Source organism: Rhinoraja longicauda, chromosome 9 (assembly GCF_053455715.1).
Source record: "Rhinoraja longicauda isolate Sanriku21f chromosome 9, sRhiLon1.1, whole genome shotgun sequence".
In the NCBI taxonomy this organism is placed as follows: domain Eukaryota; kingdom Metazoa; phylum Chordata; class Chondrichthyes; order Rajiformes; family Arhynchobatidae; genus Rhinoraja; species Rhinoraja longicauda.
Window position 1 is genome coordinate 7,634,099 of NC_135961.1, and position 23,779 is coordinate 7,657,877.

The 23,779-nt window shown below is 41.7% G+C and overlaps 1 protein-coding gene across 3 annotated transcripts in view; it reads right to left on the reverse strand.

Annotated features, from left to right (window-relative positions):
* Positions 1 to 23,558, reverse strand: part of LOC144596469 (poly(A) polymerase gamma-like) — a 38,247-nt gene extending 14,689 nt beyond the window's left edge. For 2 of the 3 annotated variants that reach the window (XM_078404759.1, XM_078404758.1), the window contains exons 1-13: positions 23,373 to 23,558; positions 21,782 to 21,844; positions 15,661 to 15,831; positions 15,508 to 15,574; positions 14,743 to 14,824; positions 14,525 to 14,634; positions 10,862 to 10,915; positions 10,239 to 10,350; positions 9,506 to 9,595; positions 9,278 to 9,416; positions 7,099 to 7,171; positions 6,900 to 7,020; positions 5,040 to 5,124 (exon numbers count right to left, since the gene is read on the reverse strand). In XM_078404759.1, coding sequence (XP_078260885.1) covers positions 5,040 to 5,124; positions 6,900 to 7,020; positions 7,099 to 7,171; positions 9,278 to 9,416; positions 9,506 to 9,595; positions 10,239 to 10,350; positions 10,862 to 10,915; positions 14,525 to 14,634; positions 14,743 to 14,824; positions 15,508 to 15,574; positions 15,661 to 15,831; positions 21,782 to 21,844; positions 23,373 to 23,389 — 1,184 coding nt within the window. In that variant the 5' untranslated portion in view covers positions 23,390 to 23,558. The remainder of the gene's footprint in view (positions 1 to 5,039; positions 5,125 to 6,899; positions 7,021 to 7,098; positions 7,172 to 9,277; positions 9,417 to 9,505; positions 9,596 to 10,238; positions 10,351 to 10,861; positions 10,916 to 14,524; positions 14,635 to 14,742; positions 14,825 to 15,507; positions 15,575 to 15,660; positions 15,832 to 21,781; positions 21,845 to 23,372) is intronic. The other variant, XM_078404760.1, reaches the window with a different exon arrangement.
* Between the last annotated feature and the right edge of the window lie 221 nt (positions 23,559 to 23,779).

Below are 23,779 nucleotides of genomic sequence, written 5' to 3' on the forward strand. Positions count from 1 at the left end.
GGAAAGTTAGTGATGCCGGGAAGAAAGACCGTCCAGTAAAAGGTCCAGAAACTTGAAAGACCGTGCCACCAGATTCTGGAGCTACTCCCTCCCCTCAGTTATCAGGCTTCTGAATGGCCCTTCCATAAGCTAGGATACTGTCTAGTTCACATCTACCCCATTATAAATATTAGAGACTTTGTTGATGGAACTCATGTGCTACAATGCTAAGTATAATCTGCACTCTGTATTGTTCCCTTTTAAAGTTATCAGGAATAGTAGAATTAGGCCATTTGGCCCATCAAGTCTACTCCATCAATCATGGCTGATATATCTCTCCTTCCTAACCCCATTCTCCTACCTTCTCTTCATAACCTGATACCTATACTAATCAAGAATCTATATATCTCTGCCGTAAAAATATCCACTGACTTGGCCTCCACTGCCTTCTGTGGCAAAGAATTCCACAGATTCACCACCCTCTGACTAAAGGGCCTGTCCCACTTATGCGACTTTTTTAGGCGACTACAGGTGACTAGGCTGTCGCCACACGGTCGCCGTGGTGTCGTCTGTATGGACACGAGGAGTCTCCAAAGAGTCGTGGTGACTTTCTGGCCGCTGCTGGATTTTCAGAATGTTGAAAAAATTTTGGCGACTGGAACGTGGCAACTTCAACAGCCTGACCGCGGGAGAAGACGGCAGGGGAAGGAAAAATACATTATGGCCTTCCATCAGTGAGGAGGTGACTGGAGGAGACGCACTGTGATGGATGTTTCTTTTTTTGTTTTATGTTGGTTTGTGATTGTGTGTGTAATTGCTTATTTTTATTGCTCTTATTGTTGGACTGTGGGTGATGAAATCTCGTCCAAAAGACTTGTTTTTTTGGATGACAATAAAGGTTATTCTAATTGACGTCTCCTGACATAGGTGCTGTTGTAGGTGGTCGCCAGGTGATGTAGGTTGTCACCAGGTGCTGACTTCGGTGAATTCCAAGTGTGGACTTGATCTGATCACCCATCAGTGTAATGTGTCCATAAATGATGTTAAGTTTTGTATGTTTTTGCACTTGTATTCTGTTTAAAGTTTGAATTTTAAAGTCATAACCAGATAGTTCCTCTGTCCCTCTCTTCCCCTCCCCCTTCCCAGTTCTCCCACTGTCTTCCTGTCTCCTGCTACATCCTATCTTTGTCCCGCCCCCTCCCCTGACATCAGTCTGAAGAAGGGTCTCGACCCGAAACGTCACCCATTCCCTCTCTCCTGAGATGCTATCTGACACGCTGAGTTACTCCAGCATTGTGTCTACCAGGTGGTAGGTTGTTGTAGCTTGTCGTAGACATTGTCGTAGGGGGGTCCAGTCGCCGGTTTTTCAGCGACCTGCTACGACTATGGCAGTCGCCTAAAAAAAAATAGCCCAAGTGGGACAGGCCCTTAAAGAAATTTCTCCTCATCTCCTTCCTAAAAGAACATCCTTTTTAATTCCGAGGCTATGCAAGTACAGGCCCAGTGCCAACAAACACTCATCATAGGTTAACCCACTCATTCCTGACATCAGTAAACCTTCTTATAAATATTCTCTGGACCCTCTCCAGAGCCAGCACACCCGTCCTCAGTCAGATATGGTGCCCAAAATTGCTCACAAAATTCCAAATGAGGCCTTACCAGTGCCTTATAGAGCGTCAACATTACATCCCTGTTTTTGTGTACAAGCTCTCTTGAAATAAATGCGAGTTTGCTTTCTTTACTACTGATTCAACTTGCTGATTAACTTTTTGGGAATCCTGCACTAGCACTCCCAAGTCCCTTTGCACCTCCGATTTCTGGATTCTCACCCCATTGAGAAAATAGTCTACGGCTTTATTTCTACACCAAAATGCACGACTCCTAGTGCATCAGTCAATGAAAGGAAGCATGCAGGTTCAGCAGGCAGTGAAGAAAGCCAATGGAATGTTGGCCTTCGTAACAAGAGGAGTTGAGTATAGGAGCAAAGAGGTCCTTCTACAGTTGTACCGGGCCCTGGTGAGACCGCACCTGGAGTACTGTGTGCAGTTTTGGTCTCCAAATTTGAGGAAGGATGTTCTTGCTATGGAGGGCGTGCAGCGTAGGTTCACTAGGTTAATTCCCGGAATGGCGGGACTGTCGTATGTTGAAAGGCTGGAGCGATTGGGCTTGTATACACTGGAATTTAGAAGGATGAGGGGGGATCTTATTGAAACATATAAGATAATTAGGGGATTGGACACATTAGAGGCAGATAACATGTTCCCAATGTTGGGGGAGCCCAGAACAAGGGGCCACAGTTTGAGAATAAGGGGTAGGCCATTTAGAACGGAGATGAGGAAGAACTTTTTCAGTCAGAGAGTGGTGAAGGTGTGGAATTCTCTGCCTCAGAGGGCAGTGGAGGCCAGTTCGTTGGATGCTTTCAAGAGAGAGCTGGATAGAGCTCTTAAGGATAGCGGAGTGAGGGGGTATGGGGAGAAGGCAGGAACGGGGTACTGATTGAGAGTGATCAGCCATGATCGCATTGAATGGCGGTGCTGGCTCGAAGGGCTGAATGGCCTACTCCTGCACCTATTGTCTATTGTCTATTGTATTGTCCATACTTTGCTACACTATATTCCATCTGCCACTTCTCTGCCCCTCTCCCAACCTGTCCAAGTCCATCTGCAGAGTCCCTGCTTTCACCACACTACCTGCCCCACCACCTATTTTCATATCATCCCCTAACTTTGCCACAAAGCCTTTAATCCCCTCGTCCAAATCATTATTATACAATGTGAAGAGTAGCGGCCCCAGCATCGACCCTAGCAGAACTCCACTAGTCACTGGCAGCCAACTACAAAAAGCCCCCTTTGTTGCCACTGTTTGTCTTCTGCCATCCAGCCAACCTGCGATCCATGCCAGTATCTGCCCTTTGATGCCGTGGGCTCTCATCTTCCTAAGTAGCCTAATGTGTGGCACCTTATCAAAGGCTTTCTGAAAATCTAAGTAAACAGCATCTACGGACTTTCCTTTGTCTGTCCTGCTATTTACTTCTTCAAAAAATTCCAGCAAATTTGTTAAGCAAGACCTCCCCTTCTAAAAGCCAAGCTGACTTTGGCATATTTTATCGTGAACCTCTAAGTACTCCGATACCTCATCCTTTATATAACGGACTCTAAAATCTTACCAACCAGAAGTCAGACTAACCGGCCTATAGTTCCCACTATTCTGCCTTACTCCCTTTTTGTGCAGTGGGGCAATATTGGCAATTTTCCAAATAATCTGGGACCACCCCTGACGAGTGATTCCTGAAATATTACTATCAATGCCTCCACAATCTCTCAAGCCACCTCTTTTAGAACACTAGGGTGCAGTCCATCGAGCCCAGGTGACTTATCCACCTTCAGCCCTTTCAGCTTCCCAAGCACCTTCTCCCTAGTAGTAGCTACTCCATTAACTTCCACCCCCTGACTCTCTTGAATCTCAGGCATGTTGCTGGTGTGAAGACTGATGCAAAAAAGCTATTCAACTCTGCCATTTCTTTATTGCCATTATCACTTCTCCTGCATCATTCTCCAGCTGTCCAACATTCACTCTTGCCTCTTTCTATGACTTGTTTAACTGCTCCATCTATTGTACGTGTTTGACTTGATGGTATTTATGTACGTTATATCTGATCTGTTGGATAGCAGACAAAACAAAGCTTTTTACTGTACCTTGGTACATGTGATAATAATAAACCTAAACCCAAGGTGGTGCTGGAGGACTTAAAATGCACAAAGGAAGATAAATTACTATGAACTGATCAGGTGCACCCCATGATGTTATGAGAAGCTAGGAAAGAGCTACCGGCAGGGATATTTATATCATCGATTGCCATGGGTGTGGTGCCAAACAGCTGGAGGCTAATATTATATCTCTTTTCAAGAAAGGCTACATGGAAACGCCTTGGAATTTAAGACCAGTAAGCCCTACACGGTTGGTGGTCTGATTAGGGATTATCAGCTTGGCTTTGTGCACATGAAATCATGCCTCACTAATTTAATTGAGGCGACCAAAATGATCGATGACGGCAGAACTGTAAACGACTACATGGACTTTGGCTAGGACTAAAATGCCTCATGGTAGGTTGGGTTGGAACATTCGATCCAGGGCGAGCTAGCCAACTGGTTACAGATTTAGATTGAAGGTAGGGGACAGAGGGTAGTGGTAGAGGGTTGTTTTCTCAGGCGGGAGACTTGCAGCAAGTGGTGTGCCACGGGGGTCGGTGCTGGGTCAAGATGTTAGACTTTGGTAAAAACAAACCAGGGCAGGAGGATCGCACAGTAAATGGCAGGGCTCTGGGGAGTGGTCTAGAGAGGGATGCCTGAAAGTTGTAACACAGACATAATGAAGGTGGCATTTGGTACGCTTACCTTCATCAGTTAAGACATTAAGTGCAGGAGTTGGGACATCAGGTTAAAGCTGTACAAGATGTTGTTAAGGCCACATTTGAAGCGTTGTGTGCAGTTCTGGTTGCCCTGCTATGTGAATGTCACCAAATAAGAAAAGATTTGAAGATGCTACCCAGTTTGGAAGGTTTGAGTTAAAACGATAGCCTGGATTCCATTTTTTCCTCTGGAACCTAGGAAGCTGAAGGGTGAACTTATAGAGGTTTATAAAATCACGAGGGGTATTGATAAGGTGAATAGCCATAGTCTTTTCCCAGGATAGGGGCGTCTAAAACTAGAGAGTATTAGGTTTAAGGTGGTGGGGGGGGGGGGGGGGGGGGGGAAAGAGAAGAGATTTAAATAGGAGCAAAGGGACAACTTTTAACACAGAGTAAAATGAGATGCCAGAGGAAATGATAGAGGCAGATACACTTTAAACAAACGGGGACAGATGCATGGATAGGAAAGCTTCGAAGAAATATGGGCCAGGCTAGTGGTATTAGCTCATTTAGCATGCACAAATTGAGCCGAACGGTCTGTTTCCATGAAATGATTCGGTATCTCTCCAAAACAAACGAAAACACTCAAAAGTCTGCAACAGGATTACAACACCACAACTTTAATGTAGACATTGAAAAAAAGTATACTCACTTGTATTTTTGAAAGAAGTTGGGTGGTTCAAAAAGTTTAGACCAGTCTGTTTTGCCTTGCAGAATGTTATCAGTGATGGCCAGACCTAATAACGACAATATAAAACTAGAATACATTTCATCTCTTAGTGCAAATAAAATAAAGAACATTTAACAAAACTTTAGGTTCTACAAATTTTTTAAATGAAGATTATCCAACATTATTGATGTTGGTGCCTCACGCTTTAATGTCTGTAAGCTAGCAGGAGGTGCACTGACAGATGAACACTGGATGGCAAGGGATGGAGCAATAGATGTACTGGTGTAGAAGCGATCTAGAGTATTAACACCCTTCATGGGACAGGAGACATGCTATTGATATTTGGGTAGCATGTTTGTGATGTTTGCTTGAATGAAGTCGCCAGTGATGAATAGGGCATCAGGATTTGCTGTCTCAAGAGAGCAGACAGCTAAGTATAATTCATCCCTATCGAGCTTTCAATCCTTGGCACAACTTACAAGGATTGAAAATTTTTGGTCAATACTCGTACCATCCTCTCACCTTGTCTCGACAGCATAGGATATATAAAATTGGGATCCTGTAACTTTTCATATTTAGTTTTCCTTCAAAAATATATCTACAACCATATCTGCAACTGGTATGTTTCTAGCTTTATACATAGTGCTGGAGACACAAGGAATTGCAGATGCTGGAATCTTGTACAGAACACAAAGATAGACAAAAAAAGCTGGAATAACTTAGCGGGACAGGCAGCATCCCTAAACCAACATCTACAGTTCCTTCTTACACTTAGAACACAAAGTGTTGGAATAACTCTGTGGCTCATGCAGCATCTCGTAAATTTGGTAATGTGACATACACTACAACTCTAGTTGTACTTCAAAATTGATTACTCTAAGAAATGACAGGATTAAATACATGAAGTTATATTTAGAGGTAATAATCTAACTTTGGTTCAAAGATATTCTTGTACCTTAAATCAGCACATTTCACTTAAAAATATCTCTAATTTAGACTACTGGCATGTTGGCCTTCATAATGAGAGGATTTGAGGAGAGAAGAGGTCCTTCTACAGTTGTACAGGGCCCTGGTGAGACCACATCTGGAGTATTCTGTGCAGTTTTGGTCTCCTAATTTGAGGAAGGACATCCTTGCTATTGAGAGAGTGCAGTGTAGGTTCACGAGGTTAATCCCCGGGATGGCGGGACTGTCATATGAGGAAAGATTGGAAAGACTGGGCTTGTATTTACTGGAATTTAGAAGGATGAGAGGGGATCTTATAGAAACATATAAAATTATAAAAGGACTAGACAAGCTAGATGCAGGAAACATTTTCCCAATGTTGGGGGAGTCCAGAACCAGGGGCCACAGTCTAAGAATAAAGGGGAGGCCATTTAAAACTGAGATGAGAAAAAACATTTTCAGCCAGAGAGTTGTGAATTTGTGGATTCTCTGCACAGAAGGCCAATTCACTGGATGAATTTAAAAGAGTTAGATAGAGCTCTTGGGGCTAGCGCAATCAAGGAATATGGGGAGAAGGCAGGCACGGGTTACTGATTGTGGATAATCAGCCATGATCACAATGAATGGCGGTGCTGGCTCAAAGTGCCGAATGGCCTCCTCCTGCACAATTTTCTATGTTTCTATGTTTACTTCAATAACGTGCTCTCTACACTTTCTTGCTTCCAATGTCAAATACACTGGCCAAACTCCAAAATGTGATTTTTGCATTCAGATACTCCACTGGCAATAAATTAAAAGTAGAATAAATTCAGTTGCGGCCTATATTAGCAAACCAGAGGAAACTAGTAATTAATATTACATTACAAAAAGCTGCAAAGTATATTAAGAAGAAAAAACCTTGCTTGAATTCTTCTACCATTATTGTTCGAGTTGATGAAGATACATTAAATGTAGAGTTCTGCTGTGGGTAGGCAGGAGTTATTATTGGCATCAAATGGTATCTGTCAGATGGATTCACCTATTTTAAAAAAAATCAAATTTAATAGCATACAATAAACATTAAATTAAATCAACTCTCTACTGTGCCAAGACATACCCGTGGATCCCAAATTGGCAGATTCAAGTTACTATCTTCTGGTTGTTTTAGCAAGACTGGATTTGGCCATTCCCTGGAGAAAAAAAACATTTTCAAAATAACTAAATGATCAATAAGTAAAGATAAAAAACAAACACTATCACAGGTCCAATAGTAAGCCTGCTCTTAGGTTTTGTGTACATTAGCAACTGCTGCCAGGCTGTGACTGAACCTGGCAAAGTTGCTGTATGCTGCCTGCCTCCAATCCGAATACATATATAGATCACCATCAACATGAAATTAAAAGATTAGAATGTTGGTACCATTATTAAATGCTGTAGGAAAAAAATATTTGCAGTTAAATTTGAGGGAATCAATGAATACCAAAAATACTAGTTAAATGTGTTTGACATTCTGCTGGAACTGTATTTATGTAACATCAAACCCCAATGGTCCAAGACTACCTCCTCCACCCCACATCTAAATTTGTATTGCAATATAAACACACAATGATTTGCTATTCAAAATTGCTGGATTATTGGTTCGGTTTAAATACTGGGTTCTTATAACTCCATGCGAATCATAACACAAAACTGTTTTTTAGACTTAGTGAAGTATTAAAACTACAATTGTACAATAATAATATTTTGCAAAGAGTAACAAACAAAATTGCATATTTGCCTAGTTTTAGCATTCCTCAGGGTAAATATTGTAATCACTGCTGCCATTTGGAACAAAGGAAGAAATGGTTTTCCCCAAATTATAGTGACAAATGTAAACATAATTCTAGCAATGTCAAATTAGCTTTTCACAAATATTTTGGGGCTCCTTGGGCCCTCCTAAATTACTTGATTTTTAGCCAAGAATTAATCTTGTGACTTTAATTTATAATTCCAATTCTTGGCAACATTTTTCATTCACCTCAAATTTCAAACAGTTCTGGAATAAGTATATTCTGCATGTATGTGAACAATCAAGGGGAAATCGAAACATTTTTATCAGGACAAAAACAATGGGGTTAGGAAGGAGAGATAGATCAGCCATGATTGAATGGCGGAGTAGACGATGGGCCGAATGGCCTAATTCTACTCCTATCACATGATCTTATGATAGGAAATTAGAGAAGGAATTGGTCATTCAGCCTTTAGGAAAATATAGTCTACTCCACTGGTGCGAAAACAATCTTATCCTTCTATAGTCAGTAATGGAATCCCCTCAGTCCTTGGGGAACATCAAAGAGTTACAAAACTGAGGTGAAGAGATTTGTCATATCAATCCGAAATGTCTAACTCATGCCAAGACTTTCCTCCAATTCCAACTCATTATACCAAGACTACTCCCTCCAAAAACAAGTCCCCAGCATCTACATTGTCAAGTTTCTAAATTTACATGAGATACATTAAAAAGTTAAATTTCAAATTCTAAAACATGTATTTTGTTCATGCTTTTTCAGGTTATCCTCGTGCAAAATCTCACTTGATCATTCATTATAGTTTAAGAAAATAACTGCAGATGCTGGTACAAATCGAAGATATTTATTCACAAAATGCTGGAGTGACTCAGCAGGTCAGGCAGCATCTCAGGAGAGAAGGAATGGGTGATGTTTTGGGTTGAGACCCTTCTTCAGACTGATGTCAGGGGGGCGGGACAAAGGAAGGATATAGGTGGAGACAGGAAGATAGTGGGAGATCTGGGAAGGAGGAGGGGAAGAGAGGGACCGAGGAACTATCTAAAGTTGTGGGTCAAAATATGGTCATAGAGTAGGATGGCAGGTGAAATCACAGAGGGGGAGCAGCGAGAGAGCATGTTGTGGGTCAAAATATGGTCGTAGAGCAAGTTATTGTTTAATAACTTACCACAGTAAAACTCCGTTAACCTGCAATCTGACCATTAGGAATTTAGAATTCCCGATCTTTCAGCATCTATCTCACCATGTTCCCTTCAAACTGACTAAGGGCCTAGTCTGAGTTCACTGGAAATGTTGTTACTATAACACCTAATAAAGCATTTTAAAGTGTGTTGGGGTTTGCAGATGGTCTGGAAAAGTTTCCAGTCCAACACCCACAAAGATCCAAGCAGGCCATTGGAGTTTCACTGTAAAAGTTTTACCTTCAACTCAGATTTAACTTTCTGCAAAATTAACAAGAAAACAAAATGGAAGCTGTTAGAATATGTTGACAAGTTTGAAGGTATTACTCACCATTTAGAAAAGACTAGAAAAAACCTGTGGACCAGTGTGGACGCAACTGCATTCGGGTACAACTGACAGGTCCTTGCTACAAGCATAGCCCATGAGACACCACCAAGGAATCCAAGCATATTAGAGTATATTCCACGCTCTAGGTTAGATTATTACAGTATAATTAGCATGTTTTCCCAATCACAAATATCTAACAAATAATTTCAGTTCAACATCTGGTTTACTTACTTTTTGCCCACACTTTAATGGCTCTAAGAGTCATTCTGAAATTCTCTTTATTTGGTACTAGATGAAGAATTTCATCTGTAACTCTGCAACCTATCAGAAATGAAATGTTTATTAAATAGAATTGAACGTAAATTATTACCACCAAATTTACAGGAGCAGTTTTTTCTGACAACATTTTAAACTTCGAGGAATTTCCGACAGCAACTCGTAGCCCAAACTCTCACATCTCAGATGAGGGCATGTCAGAGAATCATGGTAGCAATATGATCAATCACAAGGAAGGAGAAAAATCTCATGTGTCCTTTCTATTGGCCACCAGTAAATGTATTGCATGGATCCATCTCATCCATCACCTCGCAGTAGCAAAAGAGCGCTAGCTGAATCATGGTGTATATTTCATTTGTGAGATGAATGAATGATTGTTACTATGCAACAACTGCAAGAAAAGTGCAGTAAACAGCATCAACAACTAAACAGGGTATTTTTATTACAACAAACCCTTTGACATAGGGAGGGGGGTAGTCTATGGGGAAATCCTCCAAGGTTAGACCATCCTCAGTGCAAGATGCCATGCTGGCTGTTGTTCAGTCATTACTGCACACTAGAATGAAAGACACCGTTGCAATATTTTCCTCATTCTTTTTATACTAGATAAAACAAAGACAGATGATATTCTTTTTAGTGTCCAAACTGATGAATTTAATAGTCAACATCAATTCAGTGGTTTGCATACCATTCAAACTTCGTATACATCGAATATCAAGGTTCTTCAATCGAGAATCGTCTCTGAGGTCTAAATTGTCTGGAATGGTTTGTAAAGCCAGCCTAGCAAAAACGAGATCAATCTGAGAGAAAGTAAAAAAAAAAGATATACATCATTATGGTGTTGCAACTTATTTATTCTGTAGCTGTTTCTCGAAAAGGAAATTGCCAAAATTTGGGACATTAGGTAAATTTAGTAAAATTCTCTCAAAACTGCTTGAGCATACAACTTGATTAAAACAGTACATTAGGCTTGAAGCTTTAATCTTTATGCAAGCATTATTCCAAATTTTTTTTTTAAAGCAAATTTTAGACGACATCTTCCTGCTGAACAGACTGCGGATCTACCATTCACGAGAGGTTTTCAATCCAGTGGAGTTCAGTTGAAATATTGATCGGACTAAAAGGTGTTTCCCATGAAGATGAATTGGCATATAAACTACCATACAAGTTCCAAACATCCCAAATTGAGGCTCAGGATTAAAAGCTTTCAGAAATCTGTACAATACGCCAGTCATCCTGACAAATGTTAGAAATAAAGACAATCAATTCTCTTCTAAGTAGGTGCAATTGAACTGTCAAAACCAATCTTACCTCAATGTTATTCAGTTCAAATTTGATAACTGGAACATAGGCATCCTCCACTGCCTGCAAATTTAAAAGGGCAAAAGTCACAGAGATGCATATCATTAATAGGGAACCTTTAAAAAAAAAAACAAAGATAGTAATCTAGGACAATTTCAAAGTAACCACATATTCTTCACATTTCCCCACAATTATACTTGGATATCAGTCATGTCAAAACAATTAAACACTCCTTCATCCAAGTTAAAAAGCAGGTTTGCTGTTACATTTAAGAAAATATGACACCAACATGCGACAATTTCAATGCTGCAGCCAAATTAGCTATTCAAATTCTATAACTAACCATAACTTAAAAATCAATTGTTCTAAAGTTCAATATGGAAAAAAAAAGAAACTGTTTAGATTCCATGGCTAATATATTTTTAAAAAGCCTGCAGATCTGTTTCTCGACATTTTTAAACCAATCGTTGGCACCCAAACGAATGCCTTAATATTGCAAAAATGTTGAATAAACAACAAAACCACCAACAGCATCTTAAAAGCCAAACATTCAATTGAAGCATCAATATTCTTCCCATTAAGCTGGTGGAAAAGGGCGTGGGTCTCTTCAAGAGTGTTTAATTGTCTTACACACCGAAAAATGAACAATGAAATTCTTACTTGCAGGTACTTTATTGGAACCTACATTTGGGCAAATAGGGGTCGAGCCCAAGAAGATTTTATAAACATTTCCTACTACCAAATCCAGTAAAAGTAGTAGGAATAAAATTTAGGATTTTGGCATTAGTGATTTGCAAAGCAACTAAGGTTCAAAGCCGTGGATCTAAGATGGTCATACACAAATACTAATAACACCACACCTGGAACTGGAAGGAGGCTCTAAAAGATAACAAAAGTAACTAGTGTACAATTTTCCTGTTGTAAAAAGAAAGGCAATGATGTCAATTAATCAGAACAGAAATATCACCAAATACTTGCACCAAGGGCCTTGACCATAGAATGAAATGAAGCTCTCAAATTAAAGCATAATTTACAAATGTTCGTGAGTGAAAATGTAGATGATATTGAAGTATTAAGGCAGCTACAAATAAAAAGGAACTTACTCCTCAATAACTCTTGCTTTACCTAAATACATTTTGCATTTTCACTGCGACTCGTGATGATTAGAGTATTAAATAGCAAGTTTTTAAAAAAGTATTTGGGGAGCAAATTTTTTTTAAAAAAACACAGATGAGCAAGAGAATGAGTGTGCAAGAGCAAATAAAAAAATCATGTACTTTCAAAATACATTTAAAATCCCCAATAATTTTATTTTAAAGATACAGCGCGGAAACAGGTCCTTCGGCCCACCGAGTCCACACTGACCAACGATCCCCACACATTAACATTATCGTACACACAATAGGGACAATTTACATTTATACCAAGCCAATTAACCTACAAACCTGTACGTCATTGGAGTGCGGGAGGAAACCGAAGATCTCGGAGAAAACCATCGCTGTCACGCGGAGAACATACAAAGCCGTACAGACAGCATTCGTAGTCGGGACTGAACCCAGGTCTCTGGCGCTGTAAGGCAGCAACTCTACCACTGGGCCACAGTGCCACCCAGACCAATAGAAATAAATCCTAAAACATGCTATTGATTTGTTTTAAGATGAAATAACACTGATCAGCATGGAATGCATATGCAATAACACTAAGCAAATCATCCAGACATGAATAATGTGCGAGCCATACCAAAAGGGGAAAGAGTGATACGACTCAAAACATTTCACATCAATTTAAACACTACTCAATCGAAACTTGATAGGTGTTATTGAATTGCCAAAATCTAAACAATTATACAATTAGTTTTTTTTTCATGGCTTGTTATTTGGAAGATGTCCCCATGTGCCTGCTCTTCTAGTCCTTATTGGATGGTGGAAGCTCTAGCTTTGACAGGTGTTGTTAAGGTAGTGTTATGAGCAACTGCAGTGCACTGTGTTGATGATACAGACATTATGCCAATGATGAAGAGAGTGAATGGAAAGTGTAATGGATGGGGTGCCAATCAAAAAAGCTGCTTTGTTTTGAGTGACGTTGGAATTGCACTCATCCAAATAGAATCTAATTCTTTTCCACTCCCGGCATTTAGATGGTGGAATAGATTTGGGAAATTTGGTGACAAATCACTCATTGCAGCGCAGATAACTATTACCCATTTGTGTCGGGTCCAGTTTCCAGTGCACTCCAAGATATTGATAGCAGGGTGCATGGCGATATCATTGGACGTACAAGATTAATGGTTAGGATCGATTATTCATTTTCTTTGCAGCAGAAATATATACTCAGTTAATTTCCCATGTAATCAAGTACATGTCAATATTGGGGCTAGACAGCATAGCTTTAACTTTGGCTAATTTAAGGATGTGTATCAGCAGCATTACCACCAGGGTGTGATCTGATTCCATATCCTCTGCCTAGTTTGATGCTTTCGGACATTTATTGGTACTTGTCAATACAATTGGCTATAAACTGGTCTCTAGTAATGGTATAGTCCTGAATCATGCATGTGCCATCACTATTAATGTGGACGATGATTCTGCAAGGAAATACACTGTCTAAATAACAGCAGGGAGAGAAGCTATTATTGGAATGGTGCTATTTTTGAATATATAGGAATTTCATAATGCAGGAGCACTTACATAGATACAGAGAATGGAAACGGTTGGCACTTTTATCTTGCCATAACATTATTGCAAAATAACAGAGGATATTGGAAGTCAAGATGAGAATACGAGCATGGACAATATGGAACATAATATGCCTGACAATCTTAGAAAGAAAATGATTAAGGAACGTAACCAATTAAAGCCTCGGATGATCTCTTGGAGTTTGTTAGAAAGAAAAAAACATCAATTAATTCCCATTAAATGCAGAAAAAACTTGGAAAAAACTCAGATCAGGCGGTGTTTATGGAAAGAGAAAAACAATATTTCAGCTTGAAGACCCTTCAGAAGTTCAGCCTTTTCCTTTTATATTTTGGAGCTCCGTTGTCTGCAGTTTAAAAAAAATTAGCAATCGCCATTCTATCTTTGGGGCAAAAAATGAAACTTCAGCCTAAGGTTCACACCAAAGTATCATGACGACAAATGGGCGGCACAGTGGCGCAGCGGTAGAGTTGCTGCCTTACAGCGAATGCAGCGCCGGAGACTCAGGTTCGATCCTGACTACGGGCGCCGCGCCGTCTGTACGGAGTTTGCACGTTCTCCCCGTGGGTTTTCTCCGAGATCTTCGGTTTCCTCCCACACTCCAAAGACGTACAGGTATGTAGGTTAATTGGCCGGGTAAATGTAAAAATTGTCCCTAGTGTGTGTCGGATAGTGTTAATGTGCGGGGATCGCTGGGCGGCGCGGACTCGGTGGGCCGACGGGCCTGTTTCCGCGCTGTATCTCTAAATCTAAAAAAAATAAAAAATCTTTGGGGCAAAAAATGAAACTTCAGCCTAAGGTTCACCCCAAAGTATCATGACAACAAATCGGTTATCATATTAACATAATTTATTAAAAATCTAGAACACAGACGAATATTGAGGCAGAAATACCTAAATAACAGAAAATGTTAGTCTGATAACCTCAGACAAATCAATTTGGAACGAGCCGATAGTAAAAAAATAATGTGATACATTACCCGCAGATCTTTGATTCCTTCTTGTTGCTTCAGCTTTTCAAAGAAGGATTGAAAGAAGTCACTCCTTTCTACATGACGCGGAGCAACACACAGCGCATCAATATCAGCACCTGCAGGTTATTAAGAACCCAAGAAAATACCGTCATTTCAGATTAGGCAAAAATTGCATTTGGTGCTTACTATTATATTATGTTAGAAGAAATGTTATTTGTGTATACCTTTTGTATGCACTCCCAGTCGATACGAGCCAAATGTGAATATTTTCCCACCAACATTTACTATGACCGATGGCGGTAGATTCTGGGAATAAGATTTAGAACTTGTTAACAGGTGCTATACTTTACTACATTTCTGTAATGAAATAATTATTTTAGTATACCATCAAAAAGGAAAATGCATAACAGCTAAATATCCTTTAAGGACGAGTGTTCAAATGTATTTACATTGTCTGTTAAAATATATGGTAATTGAAGTCACACTTGGACTGCAGGAGCATTTCTGCACCAAGCACAAGATTTTTTAAACTGCTACACACTATCCCACTGAATTGATCATATTCCTCTTTCAAGTATAGACATTAAAGTTTAAAACATTGAATCGCTAAAGCTATGTAGTGATAATAGATATTCCTTTTCCATAAGTGACAAGCAATTGCAATCTAAAAATTACACTTATCAAAACATTCAAATCTCCTTACACTCAATTATGTAGAAACATGAGAATTATCGGCTGTTTAAAATTACAACACAATTAAACTTAATCACAATAGCTTCAGTTCCTCATTTGGAGTGAGAACTTGCTAGCTACTGTAACTATATTGCAGGTGGTATTGGAATCAAAATAAAGGAACATCACAAAAGCCACGTTATAACATCAACCACAACTGAAGATTCCATTGAAAATACAAAAGCACTACTACTTGTAACATAACCTACTAATAAAATTTTACAATTTATAATATTTCACTTTAACAAGAACTTTACCTTTGTTTCGCTGATCTCTGCGATCCATTCTTTAACCAAATTGTTTAATTTACCCAAAACAACAAATCTGAAACATTAAAGGAAACTATTACTATTGTTCAATTGGAAACAAAATGGCAAATCAGCCAGTAAAAACTGTCTCAATGTTACCACCTATGGTTTAATTCCTCTTCCTCTTCAAATACTCCAAATGGTTTCAAAGCCTCAATCAGCCTCTGAGTGGAAATATCATCTACATCCTTGGGATGGGCAAGACTAATTGGAGAAGTGATCCCATAATGCTTCCGAGCCTCCTGAGGCTGAGGCCCCAGCATAACATTGCCGCTGCAAAAGGAAGTAAAGATTTCATTACATATTGTAATGCAAAGTGTACTAATGTTAAGACCAGTTGATCTAGCAAACTGCATCACCTTATCTGTAGAAATACAAATGTTTGCTCATCCTACAAAGGATTCATTTTGCAATAATCCTACAGAACCTGGCTACGGTAATTTCCCCACAGAAAGCCAAGTATTCTCGATAAAAATGATCAGTGTTCAGGAACTTCAGTTCAGAGGATACCAATCCCCTTGCTTTCGTCTTTTATAGACAAAATAAGGAATAAGATCCATCACTATTATCATCTGATTCTGCAACATGGACAATTACCACAACGTGCTGGAGTAACTCAGCAGGTCAGGCAGCATCTCCAGAGAAAATTGATAGGTGGCGGTTTGGTCGTGACCCTTATTCAGACTGATTGTAGGGGAGGGGGTGGGAGAGAAAAGAAAAGGCCAGAAGAAATAAGTGGCAGGACGAAGCCTGGCAAGTGATAGGATAGTTGATTAGGTGCTTTGATAGGCAGATGATTTGGCAAAGGCCAGACATAAGGATTGTAGAGGTGCAAATTGTGAAGACAGAGGAAGGAATATGGGTGGAAGGGGTGAAATTGGTGCAGGCTAGGTGGAGTGGATAGGATGACAAAATAAGAACAAATAAATAAGGGGGCATAGGTTTGTAGATTAGTTTCCCAAAATTGGAGAACCCAGTTATTTCTACCATTATGTTTCTAAGATATCCCAGCAGAGTATGAGGTGCCCTTACTCTGGCAGTGGAGGCAGCCCAGGACAGAAAGGTCAGTAATGGGAATGGGAAAAGGAGTTAAAGTGGTTAGCAACTGAAAAATCCAACTGGCCTTGGTGGACCGAGTGAAAGTGTTCGGCGACATGGTCGCCTAATTTGTGCCTGGTCTTGTAAAAGTTAGAGGCCACATCTGAGGCAACACCGTGTGCAGTATACGAGGTTAGAGAAGGCGCACGTGAACCTCTGTCTCAACAGGAAGGACTGCTGGGGTTCCTGGATGGATGTGCGGAAGGAGGTTCAATGACAGGTATTGCATCTACTGCGGTCGCAAAGGAAAGTTCCAGGGAAGGGGGTAGTTCAGGTGGGAAGAAATGAATGAACTGAGTAACAAAGGGAGCTGTCTCTGCAGAAGGCAGAAAGGGGGGTGGGAGGAAAGATGTCAGAAGTGGTGGGATCGCATTGAAGATGGTGTGAAAGATAGGGATCGAACTCGGAGCTGTCCCTGTTCTGTCTAGGGGGAGGGGGGGGGGGTGGGCGAGTGAGAGCAGAACTAGGATAGTAGAGACGTGGGTGAGAGATCCATCTATGACAACACGGGGGAAGCCATGTTGACAAAAGAAAGGGGACATCTTGTATGTTCCAGAATGGAAAGCCTCACCTTAGGAGCACAAGAGGCAGAGACAAAGAAAGTGAGAGTAGGTCCAGTCCCCTCCAACCTAGATCCACAAGACCTTATGCAGCTTTCAACTCCAATCACTTTCAATTTCCAAGCAACCAATAATGGACATTCAGTCTCATTACACCTCCATCCCCCCACCCCCCAACAGGAAGGCCTCAAGGTCCTCCTGTTCTTCTTTGAACAGAGACCCAATTTCCCTCTACTAACACTCTCCATCACTTGGCTGAACTTGCCTTCACCCTCAACAACTTCTCATTTGTCTTTTCACTTTCATCAAGTCAAAGGTTTAGCCATGGGCACTCACACAGGCCCCAGCCGTGCCTGACTTTTTGTTGGGTACGCGGATGGCTTTATAATAAACTTATGCTGGCACCATCCCCCCAAACACTCCTCAGTTACATCAACATCAGGGCTGCCTCCTGCATCTATGTAGAACTCCTTGATTTCATTAACTCTTCCACTAACTTCCACCCTGCCTTCAAATTCACGGACTATCTCCGACACCTCTCCCCTTTCTTGATCTCCCTGTCTCAATCCATTGGCATCTACTACAAACCCACCAGCCACCTCTCTCCTATCCTGCTTCTTGCAAAGACGCTACCCCCTAATCTCGATTTCTCTGCATTTGCTCTCAAGGAGGTTTTCCATTCTAGAAGGCATCCGAGATGTCTTCTTTCTTTAGTAAACGTGGTTTTCCTCCTGCTGTCATAGATGGATCACATAATTCTCCAAACATATCCGCCACCTTCAACATGATCCACCACCTGTCACATCTTCCCACCCCTTTCCGTCTTCAGTGAAGACCACTCCCTCCACAACTCCTTGGTTCACTCATTCCACAACCACAAATCACCCATTCCCCAGGTGCGTTCCCGTCACCGCAGGAACGTAACACCTGTCCCTAAATGTCCTTCCTCACATCCATCCAGGGACCATAGCAGCCCTTCCAGATGAGAAGAGGTTTGTGTGCATATCTTCTAACCTCATCTACTGCATTCAGTGTACATGATAAGGCCTCCTTTACATCAGAGAGCAAGCACAAAAATATGTGCTCGGTCCACCTCGCCCTGATGGATCACCCAGTTGCAAACCATTTTAACTCCCCTTCACATCATGAAAGAGGCATAGCACGTGGACCTAACACAGCCTACAGTGGTGGCGCCGCGGCAGAGGACGCCGCGGCAGAGGACACCACGGCTTGGCCAGGCTGACCCCGCAAAGCCACCAGGACAACGGGCCTTCGTGGTCAGATCAAGAACCCTGCAATTACAACTGGGACTTGAAGATGGCGCCAAATCTGACGACACTGTATACTGTCAATGTACTACTGCTATACACTTGTACTGTACAAAAAGATGCTGATCTAAGATGTACCCAAGTGCTTATGTATCGTGATACGTACTGAACTGTATACAAACATGGATTTCACTGTACTTCAGTACGTGACAAATAAAGTACCAGTGAACCATTGTCCCGGGCCTTTCATTGCCAGAGTTAGGCCATGTGCAAACTGCAAGCACGCCTCATACTCCACTTGGGTAGCTTAAAACCCAACAATATGAATACTGAATTCTCCAGTTTTAGTTAACTAACCTATGAACTGCCCCACTTTTTAAATTTTTTATTTTGTTCCCCCCCCCCCCCCACACACATTTCTCTCCCTCCTTATATACCTTCCTCTGGCATCACAATTTTCACTTCTTCCATCCTTATCTCGCACCTTTTGTCTTTTCATCTCCAGACTTTGTCCAATAAAAACCGTCACCTGTATCCACCTATCACACGGCAGGCTTTGTGTTGCCCATCCTCACTTCCTCCACCCAAACCATAATCAGTCTGAAGAGACCCGACCCAAATATCACCCATCCATTTTTTCCCCCACAGATGATGCCTGACCCGCTGAATTACTCCAACACTGTGTTTAAAAAAAAATGGTAAATCAGCATCTGCACTCCTTTGTGTTTACCAGTAACATACACCATGCTTAAGAGACAAATGTATTAACCTCAAAAGATTTGAAATGTGGCAAGCCTATCTGCTCTTGGTCATATCAAATAAAGGATTCAATTACATTGGCTGACTAGAAAGACCACGGAACACAGGCTAGAAGCATTGTGGCAATTTAAAAGTTAAGAAACATTAGATTATCTTTCTTCGTACATTAGCCACTGGTGGGTTTAGAGTACACATTGGTCAGAAAGACAAGGATGACTGATTTCCTTCCCCATGCATTTGAATGAGCCAGGTGGCATTTTTTTAAGACAAACAAACCAATAGGTTCATTGTTAACACTGAGATTAGATTTTCTTTTATTGTCTTGCTTTATTACACACTTAAATGCTTTAGCTCCTGTGCTGGGATTCAAACTCACTTTCTTGGTCAATGGTTGTGATCCCATGCAAATCATATCATATCATATCATATCATATATCTACAGCCGGAAACAGGCCTTTTCGGCCCTCCAAGTCCGTGCCGCCCAGTGATCCCCGTACATTAACACTATCCTACACCCACTAGGGACAATTTTTACATTTACCCAGCCAATTAACCTACATACCTGTACATCTTTGGAGTGTGGGAGGAAACCGAAGATCTCGGAGAAAACCCACGCAGGTCACGGGGAGAACGTACAAACTCCTTACAGTGCAGCACCCGTAGTCAGGATCGAACCTGAGTCTCCGGCGCTGCATTCGCTGTAAAGCAGCAACTCTACCGCTGCGCTACCGTGCCGCCATGTAATCACCTCACAGCTATATTCCTGCAAGTAGAAGCCTCACTGATGCTGCTATATATGGCTTGCGATCCATAATTAGTGCTTTGATATTTCCCTCTCTCCTTCACCATAAACCAAAAAGAGAATGAAAGGTGGAGCAAATAGTGACAGAATGTATATACGGATAGCAGCTCTCCATTTTTTTCTACTGACTAGTTCTGGGAATGCATAAACTTCAAATTATCATACACAACATTCAGTACTTGTAACAACCCCCCCCCCCCCCACAGCTGAGTCTGTGCAAATCTATACTTGACATTTGAGTGCACAGCTACTTACATTTTAAATGTTAAATCTCTAAAGCTCTATATAATCCCTGTTCGTAAAATGTTTGCTTCTTTAACTCCTGTGTTCCATTTCCTTCCTGCTTTGATTTTGAGACCCTGATCACATTACACTAGCTGCCCATTCACAGTTAATTCCTTCAGTCATCTTTCCACTTGCTTTTTTTCTTAAACTGAAAACCAATTTGCCAGATATACACAATTTCTACATAGTGGCACCAACACATTAGGGGAAGGAGCAGTGATTGTGGGGAGTTGGAACAATTGCAGAGATAGTTCTGCAATGAAACCGGTAGCAAAATGGATCCTTTGTGCAAGTAAACTGCACACCAAAAGTGCAAACCAGAGACAAGTTGTCCAGAAGGCCAGCAGGTATTGTGTTTGCAGATTTAACACAAAAGATTTATGAAGCAGATAATTTGCCAGTGGGCCTATGCACATGGTCTACTTAAATTGTCGACTTAATACTTAACATCTAAGTATTATGCTTAATACTAAGGGCATTGGAGTACAGCAAAAGCATTTTTAAACAAACTTTCAAAAAGGCACAAGTCAGCTCAACAGACTTGTTACATTAAGCTTAAATCCAAAATGCACACAAAACAAATTTCCTCTTTTCTAAAAATAAACATGTGAAAACTTGACAAGCAAACACAGGTTTACTTCCAAATCCACCATTAATCTAAGTTTTCCAATTATCTTTTTCCATTACAACCAATGTCCCCCGATTCCTTCAAAACAGGAATTGATAACGTTTCAATTGTAAAATGCCTGTTAATCCAGATGTGTAGTGTTAAAAGAATCTGTAGTAGCTACTTTGTAGGATGCACTTACATCAAATATGAACAATGTTTTAAGCAATAATGGTTCGTAATCGCATCAGTAATGTTACAGTTAAAATGTTATGGATGTAATTTATTTGTGTCCTAAATGAAAAAAATTTTAAAACCAGAAAACTAAAGTAGTAAATTTAAGATTTTGTTGCAACATAAAAATTGTTTTAAGCAATAATGGTTCGTAATCGCATCAGTAATGCAACATAAAATAAATGAATACATTCCCACTTAACTACTTTTTCTGCCAATCAAACTATTTGAAAGAGCAAATATTGCAGGCATTTGGGTAAAGGTAAAACACTTGTATGCATCAAAGAGTCACTAAGCAATCACATACAGCACAAATATACCCACCCCTTAATCATGGAATTTTAAAATTATTAAAATTAAAATGGAAAAGTAAATTGAGATATACTTTCACTACATGCACACAATACATGCAGAAGAAAACCTGTAACACTTGTTCAAATAATGAACAAAAAGAAAATTGCAAATTGATCAATGGCCAAAACAAATTTGCATGTTAACTACTTGAATGGAAACAGCAGAACGTTTCTTGTCAGAAACATTTAAGATATTTTTCAAATATATCCGTCCGTTAAACTATTACTAATGCTTCCTGGAAATAAAGTATACTAACCCCGAGTTTAGCAGTGCAGTCAAAGATTCAGGAGACAGAACTCCACCACTGGACATCAAAAGTCTGCAGTTGTATAAAGTGTTTCGATCAAAAAGAGATTTGGAATAACAGATATGATTCCCATGCAAACAAAATAGGCACACTAAATGTGACTATTTAAAATTCAGTTAAAAAAACCGTTCGAAAGATGTTCTCAACACAAGCAGTTTACAAATCAAGTAGTTTAACTACTCCAAACGAAATTATAAAGTTAAAGATAATTCCTCACAAGTAGAGCAATTACTAGTCAGCGCAGTAAACAGCTTATTGAAAGCTGCATTAACACGGTTTTACACATTATTATCAGTTCTCTCTGCAGCTGATATTATTTATTTTAAATTGGTGCCACACATGCGTCAAGAATGCTGCAAAGAATATCAGGGACTTCCCTGTGCTAACATGGGAGGGGAGGCGTTGGGAGGAGGTCAAGGCCTATCAATTGAAGCCGTTGGAGGCAGACGCCGAACTTGCAGCAGGTTTGGACACCACGCAGCCCTGTGCCCATCAACGATGCCCGCCCAGGGTCTAATGGGGAGGCAGCTTATAACCCACCAGTCTGAATAAGGGTCTCGACCCGAAACGTCACCCATTCCTTCTCTCCAGTGATGCTCCCTGTCCCGCCGAGTTACTCCAGCATTTTGTGTCTGTCTTCAGTGTGAACATTGATTTCTTTAACTTCAGGTATTTATTCACAAAATGCTGGAATAACTCAGCAGGCCAGGCAGCATCTCGGGAGAGAAGGAATGGGTGACGTTTCGGGTCGAGACCCTTCTTCAGACTGAACCCGAAACGCCACCCATTCCTTCTCTCCAAGATGCTGCCTGACCTGCTGAGTTACTCCAGCATTTTGTGAACAAATACCTTCGATTTGTACCAGCATCTGTAGTTATTTTCTTTAACTTCAGGTAACCCTTGCTTTTTCCCCACTCTCCCCCACCCTGACCCCTTCTCCGACTAGTTTCACCTTCCTCCTGATTAATCTTACTGTCTGGATGCCTCCAACGTCACCGTCTCCTCAGCCAACAACGAACCATTCCACATTTCCTTCGTCGTCGTCGTCTGCTTTGTGATCTGTCGTTTTCAAACCTTGCCCTTCCATATCTCCAGTCTCCACCCCTCTTTCCCCCCCCCCCCCCCCCCCCCCCCCCGACTCCCAGTCTGAAGAAGGGTGTTGGCTCGGACTATCGCCCATTCCTCCTCTCCATAGATGCTGCTGCCCGTCCCGCTGAGTTACTCAGTCCAGTACTGGGTGTGTATGTCAGACAGGGAGGGAGGGAGGGAGCCAGTGACTGAGTGCAGGAAGGGACTGCAGTGGCGGCGGGGGGTTTACACGTCGTAGACGGACACAAAATGCCGGAGTAACTGTCTCAGAGGGACAAGGGAAGGCAGCATCTCTGGAGAGAAGGAATGGGTGGTTTCGGGTCGAGACCCTTCTCCAGTCCGGGAGCCAGGAGATAAGGGAGGGTGAGGGAGTCGGGTCGGGGCCGAGGCAAGGCCTCTGTTCTGCGCCGCCATCCCAACAACAGCGCTCCCTCGTCTCGCCCTGACTTACGCTGACATTTCTTTCATCTCCTCGCGGCCGACGGCTGCACCCACCACTACGTGACAACTAACATTGACTTGGTCCTGTTTTTATCTCCGGAGGCCGCCCTCAGCAACTCTTTGACGCTGCCCTCTGATATCGCCATGAATATGAAGCCACCGCCAACATGGCGGCCCGGCTCCGCCTCGCCCCTCCGCGACGTGCGCGCTCCTCGCCACGCCTCGCCGTGCGCGCTCCCACCGTGTGCCCCGCCACGTCGTGCGCCCCCCCAACACGCCCCACCGTGCGCGTCCTCGCCACGACACGCCGTGCGCGCCCCCGCCACGCCGTGCCGTGCGCCCCCATCGCCGCGCGCGCCCCTCGCCTCGTCGTGCGCCCGCCACGCCTCGCCGTGCGCGCCCCCGCCACGCCTCGCC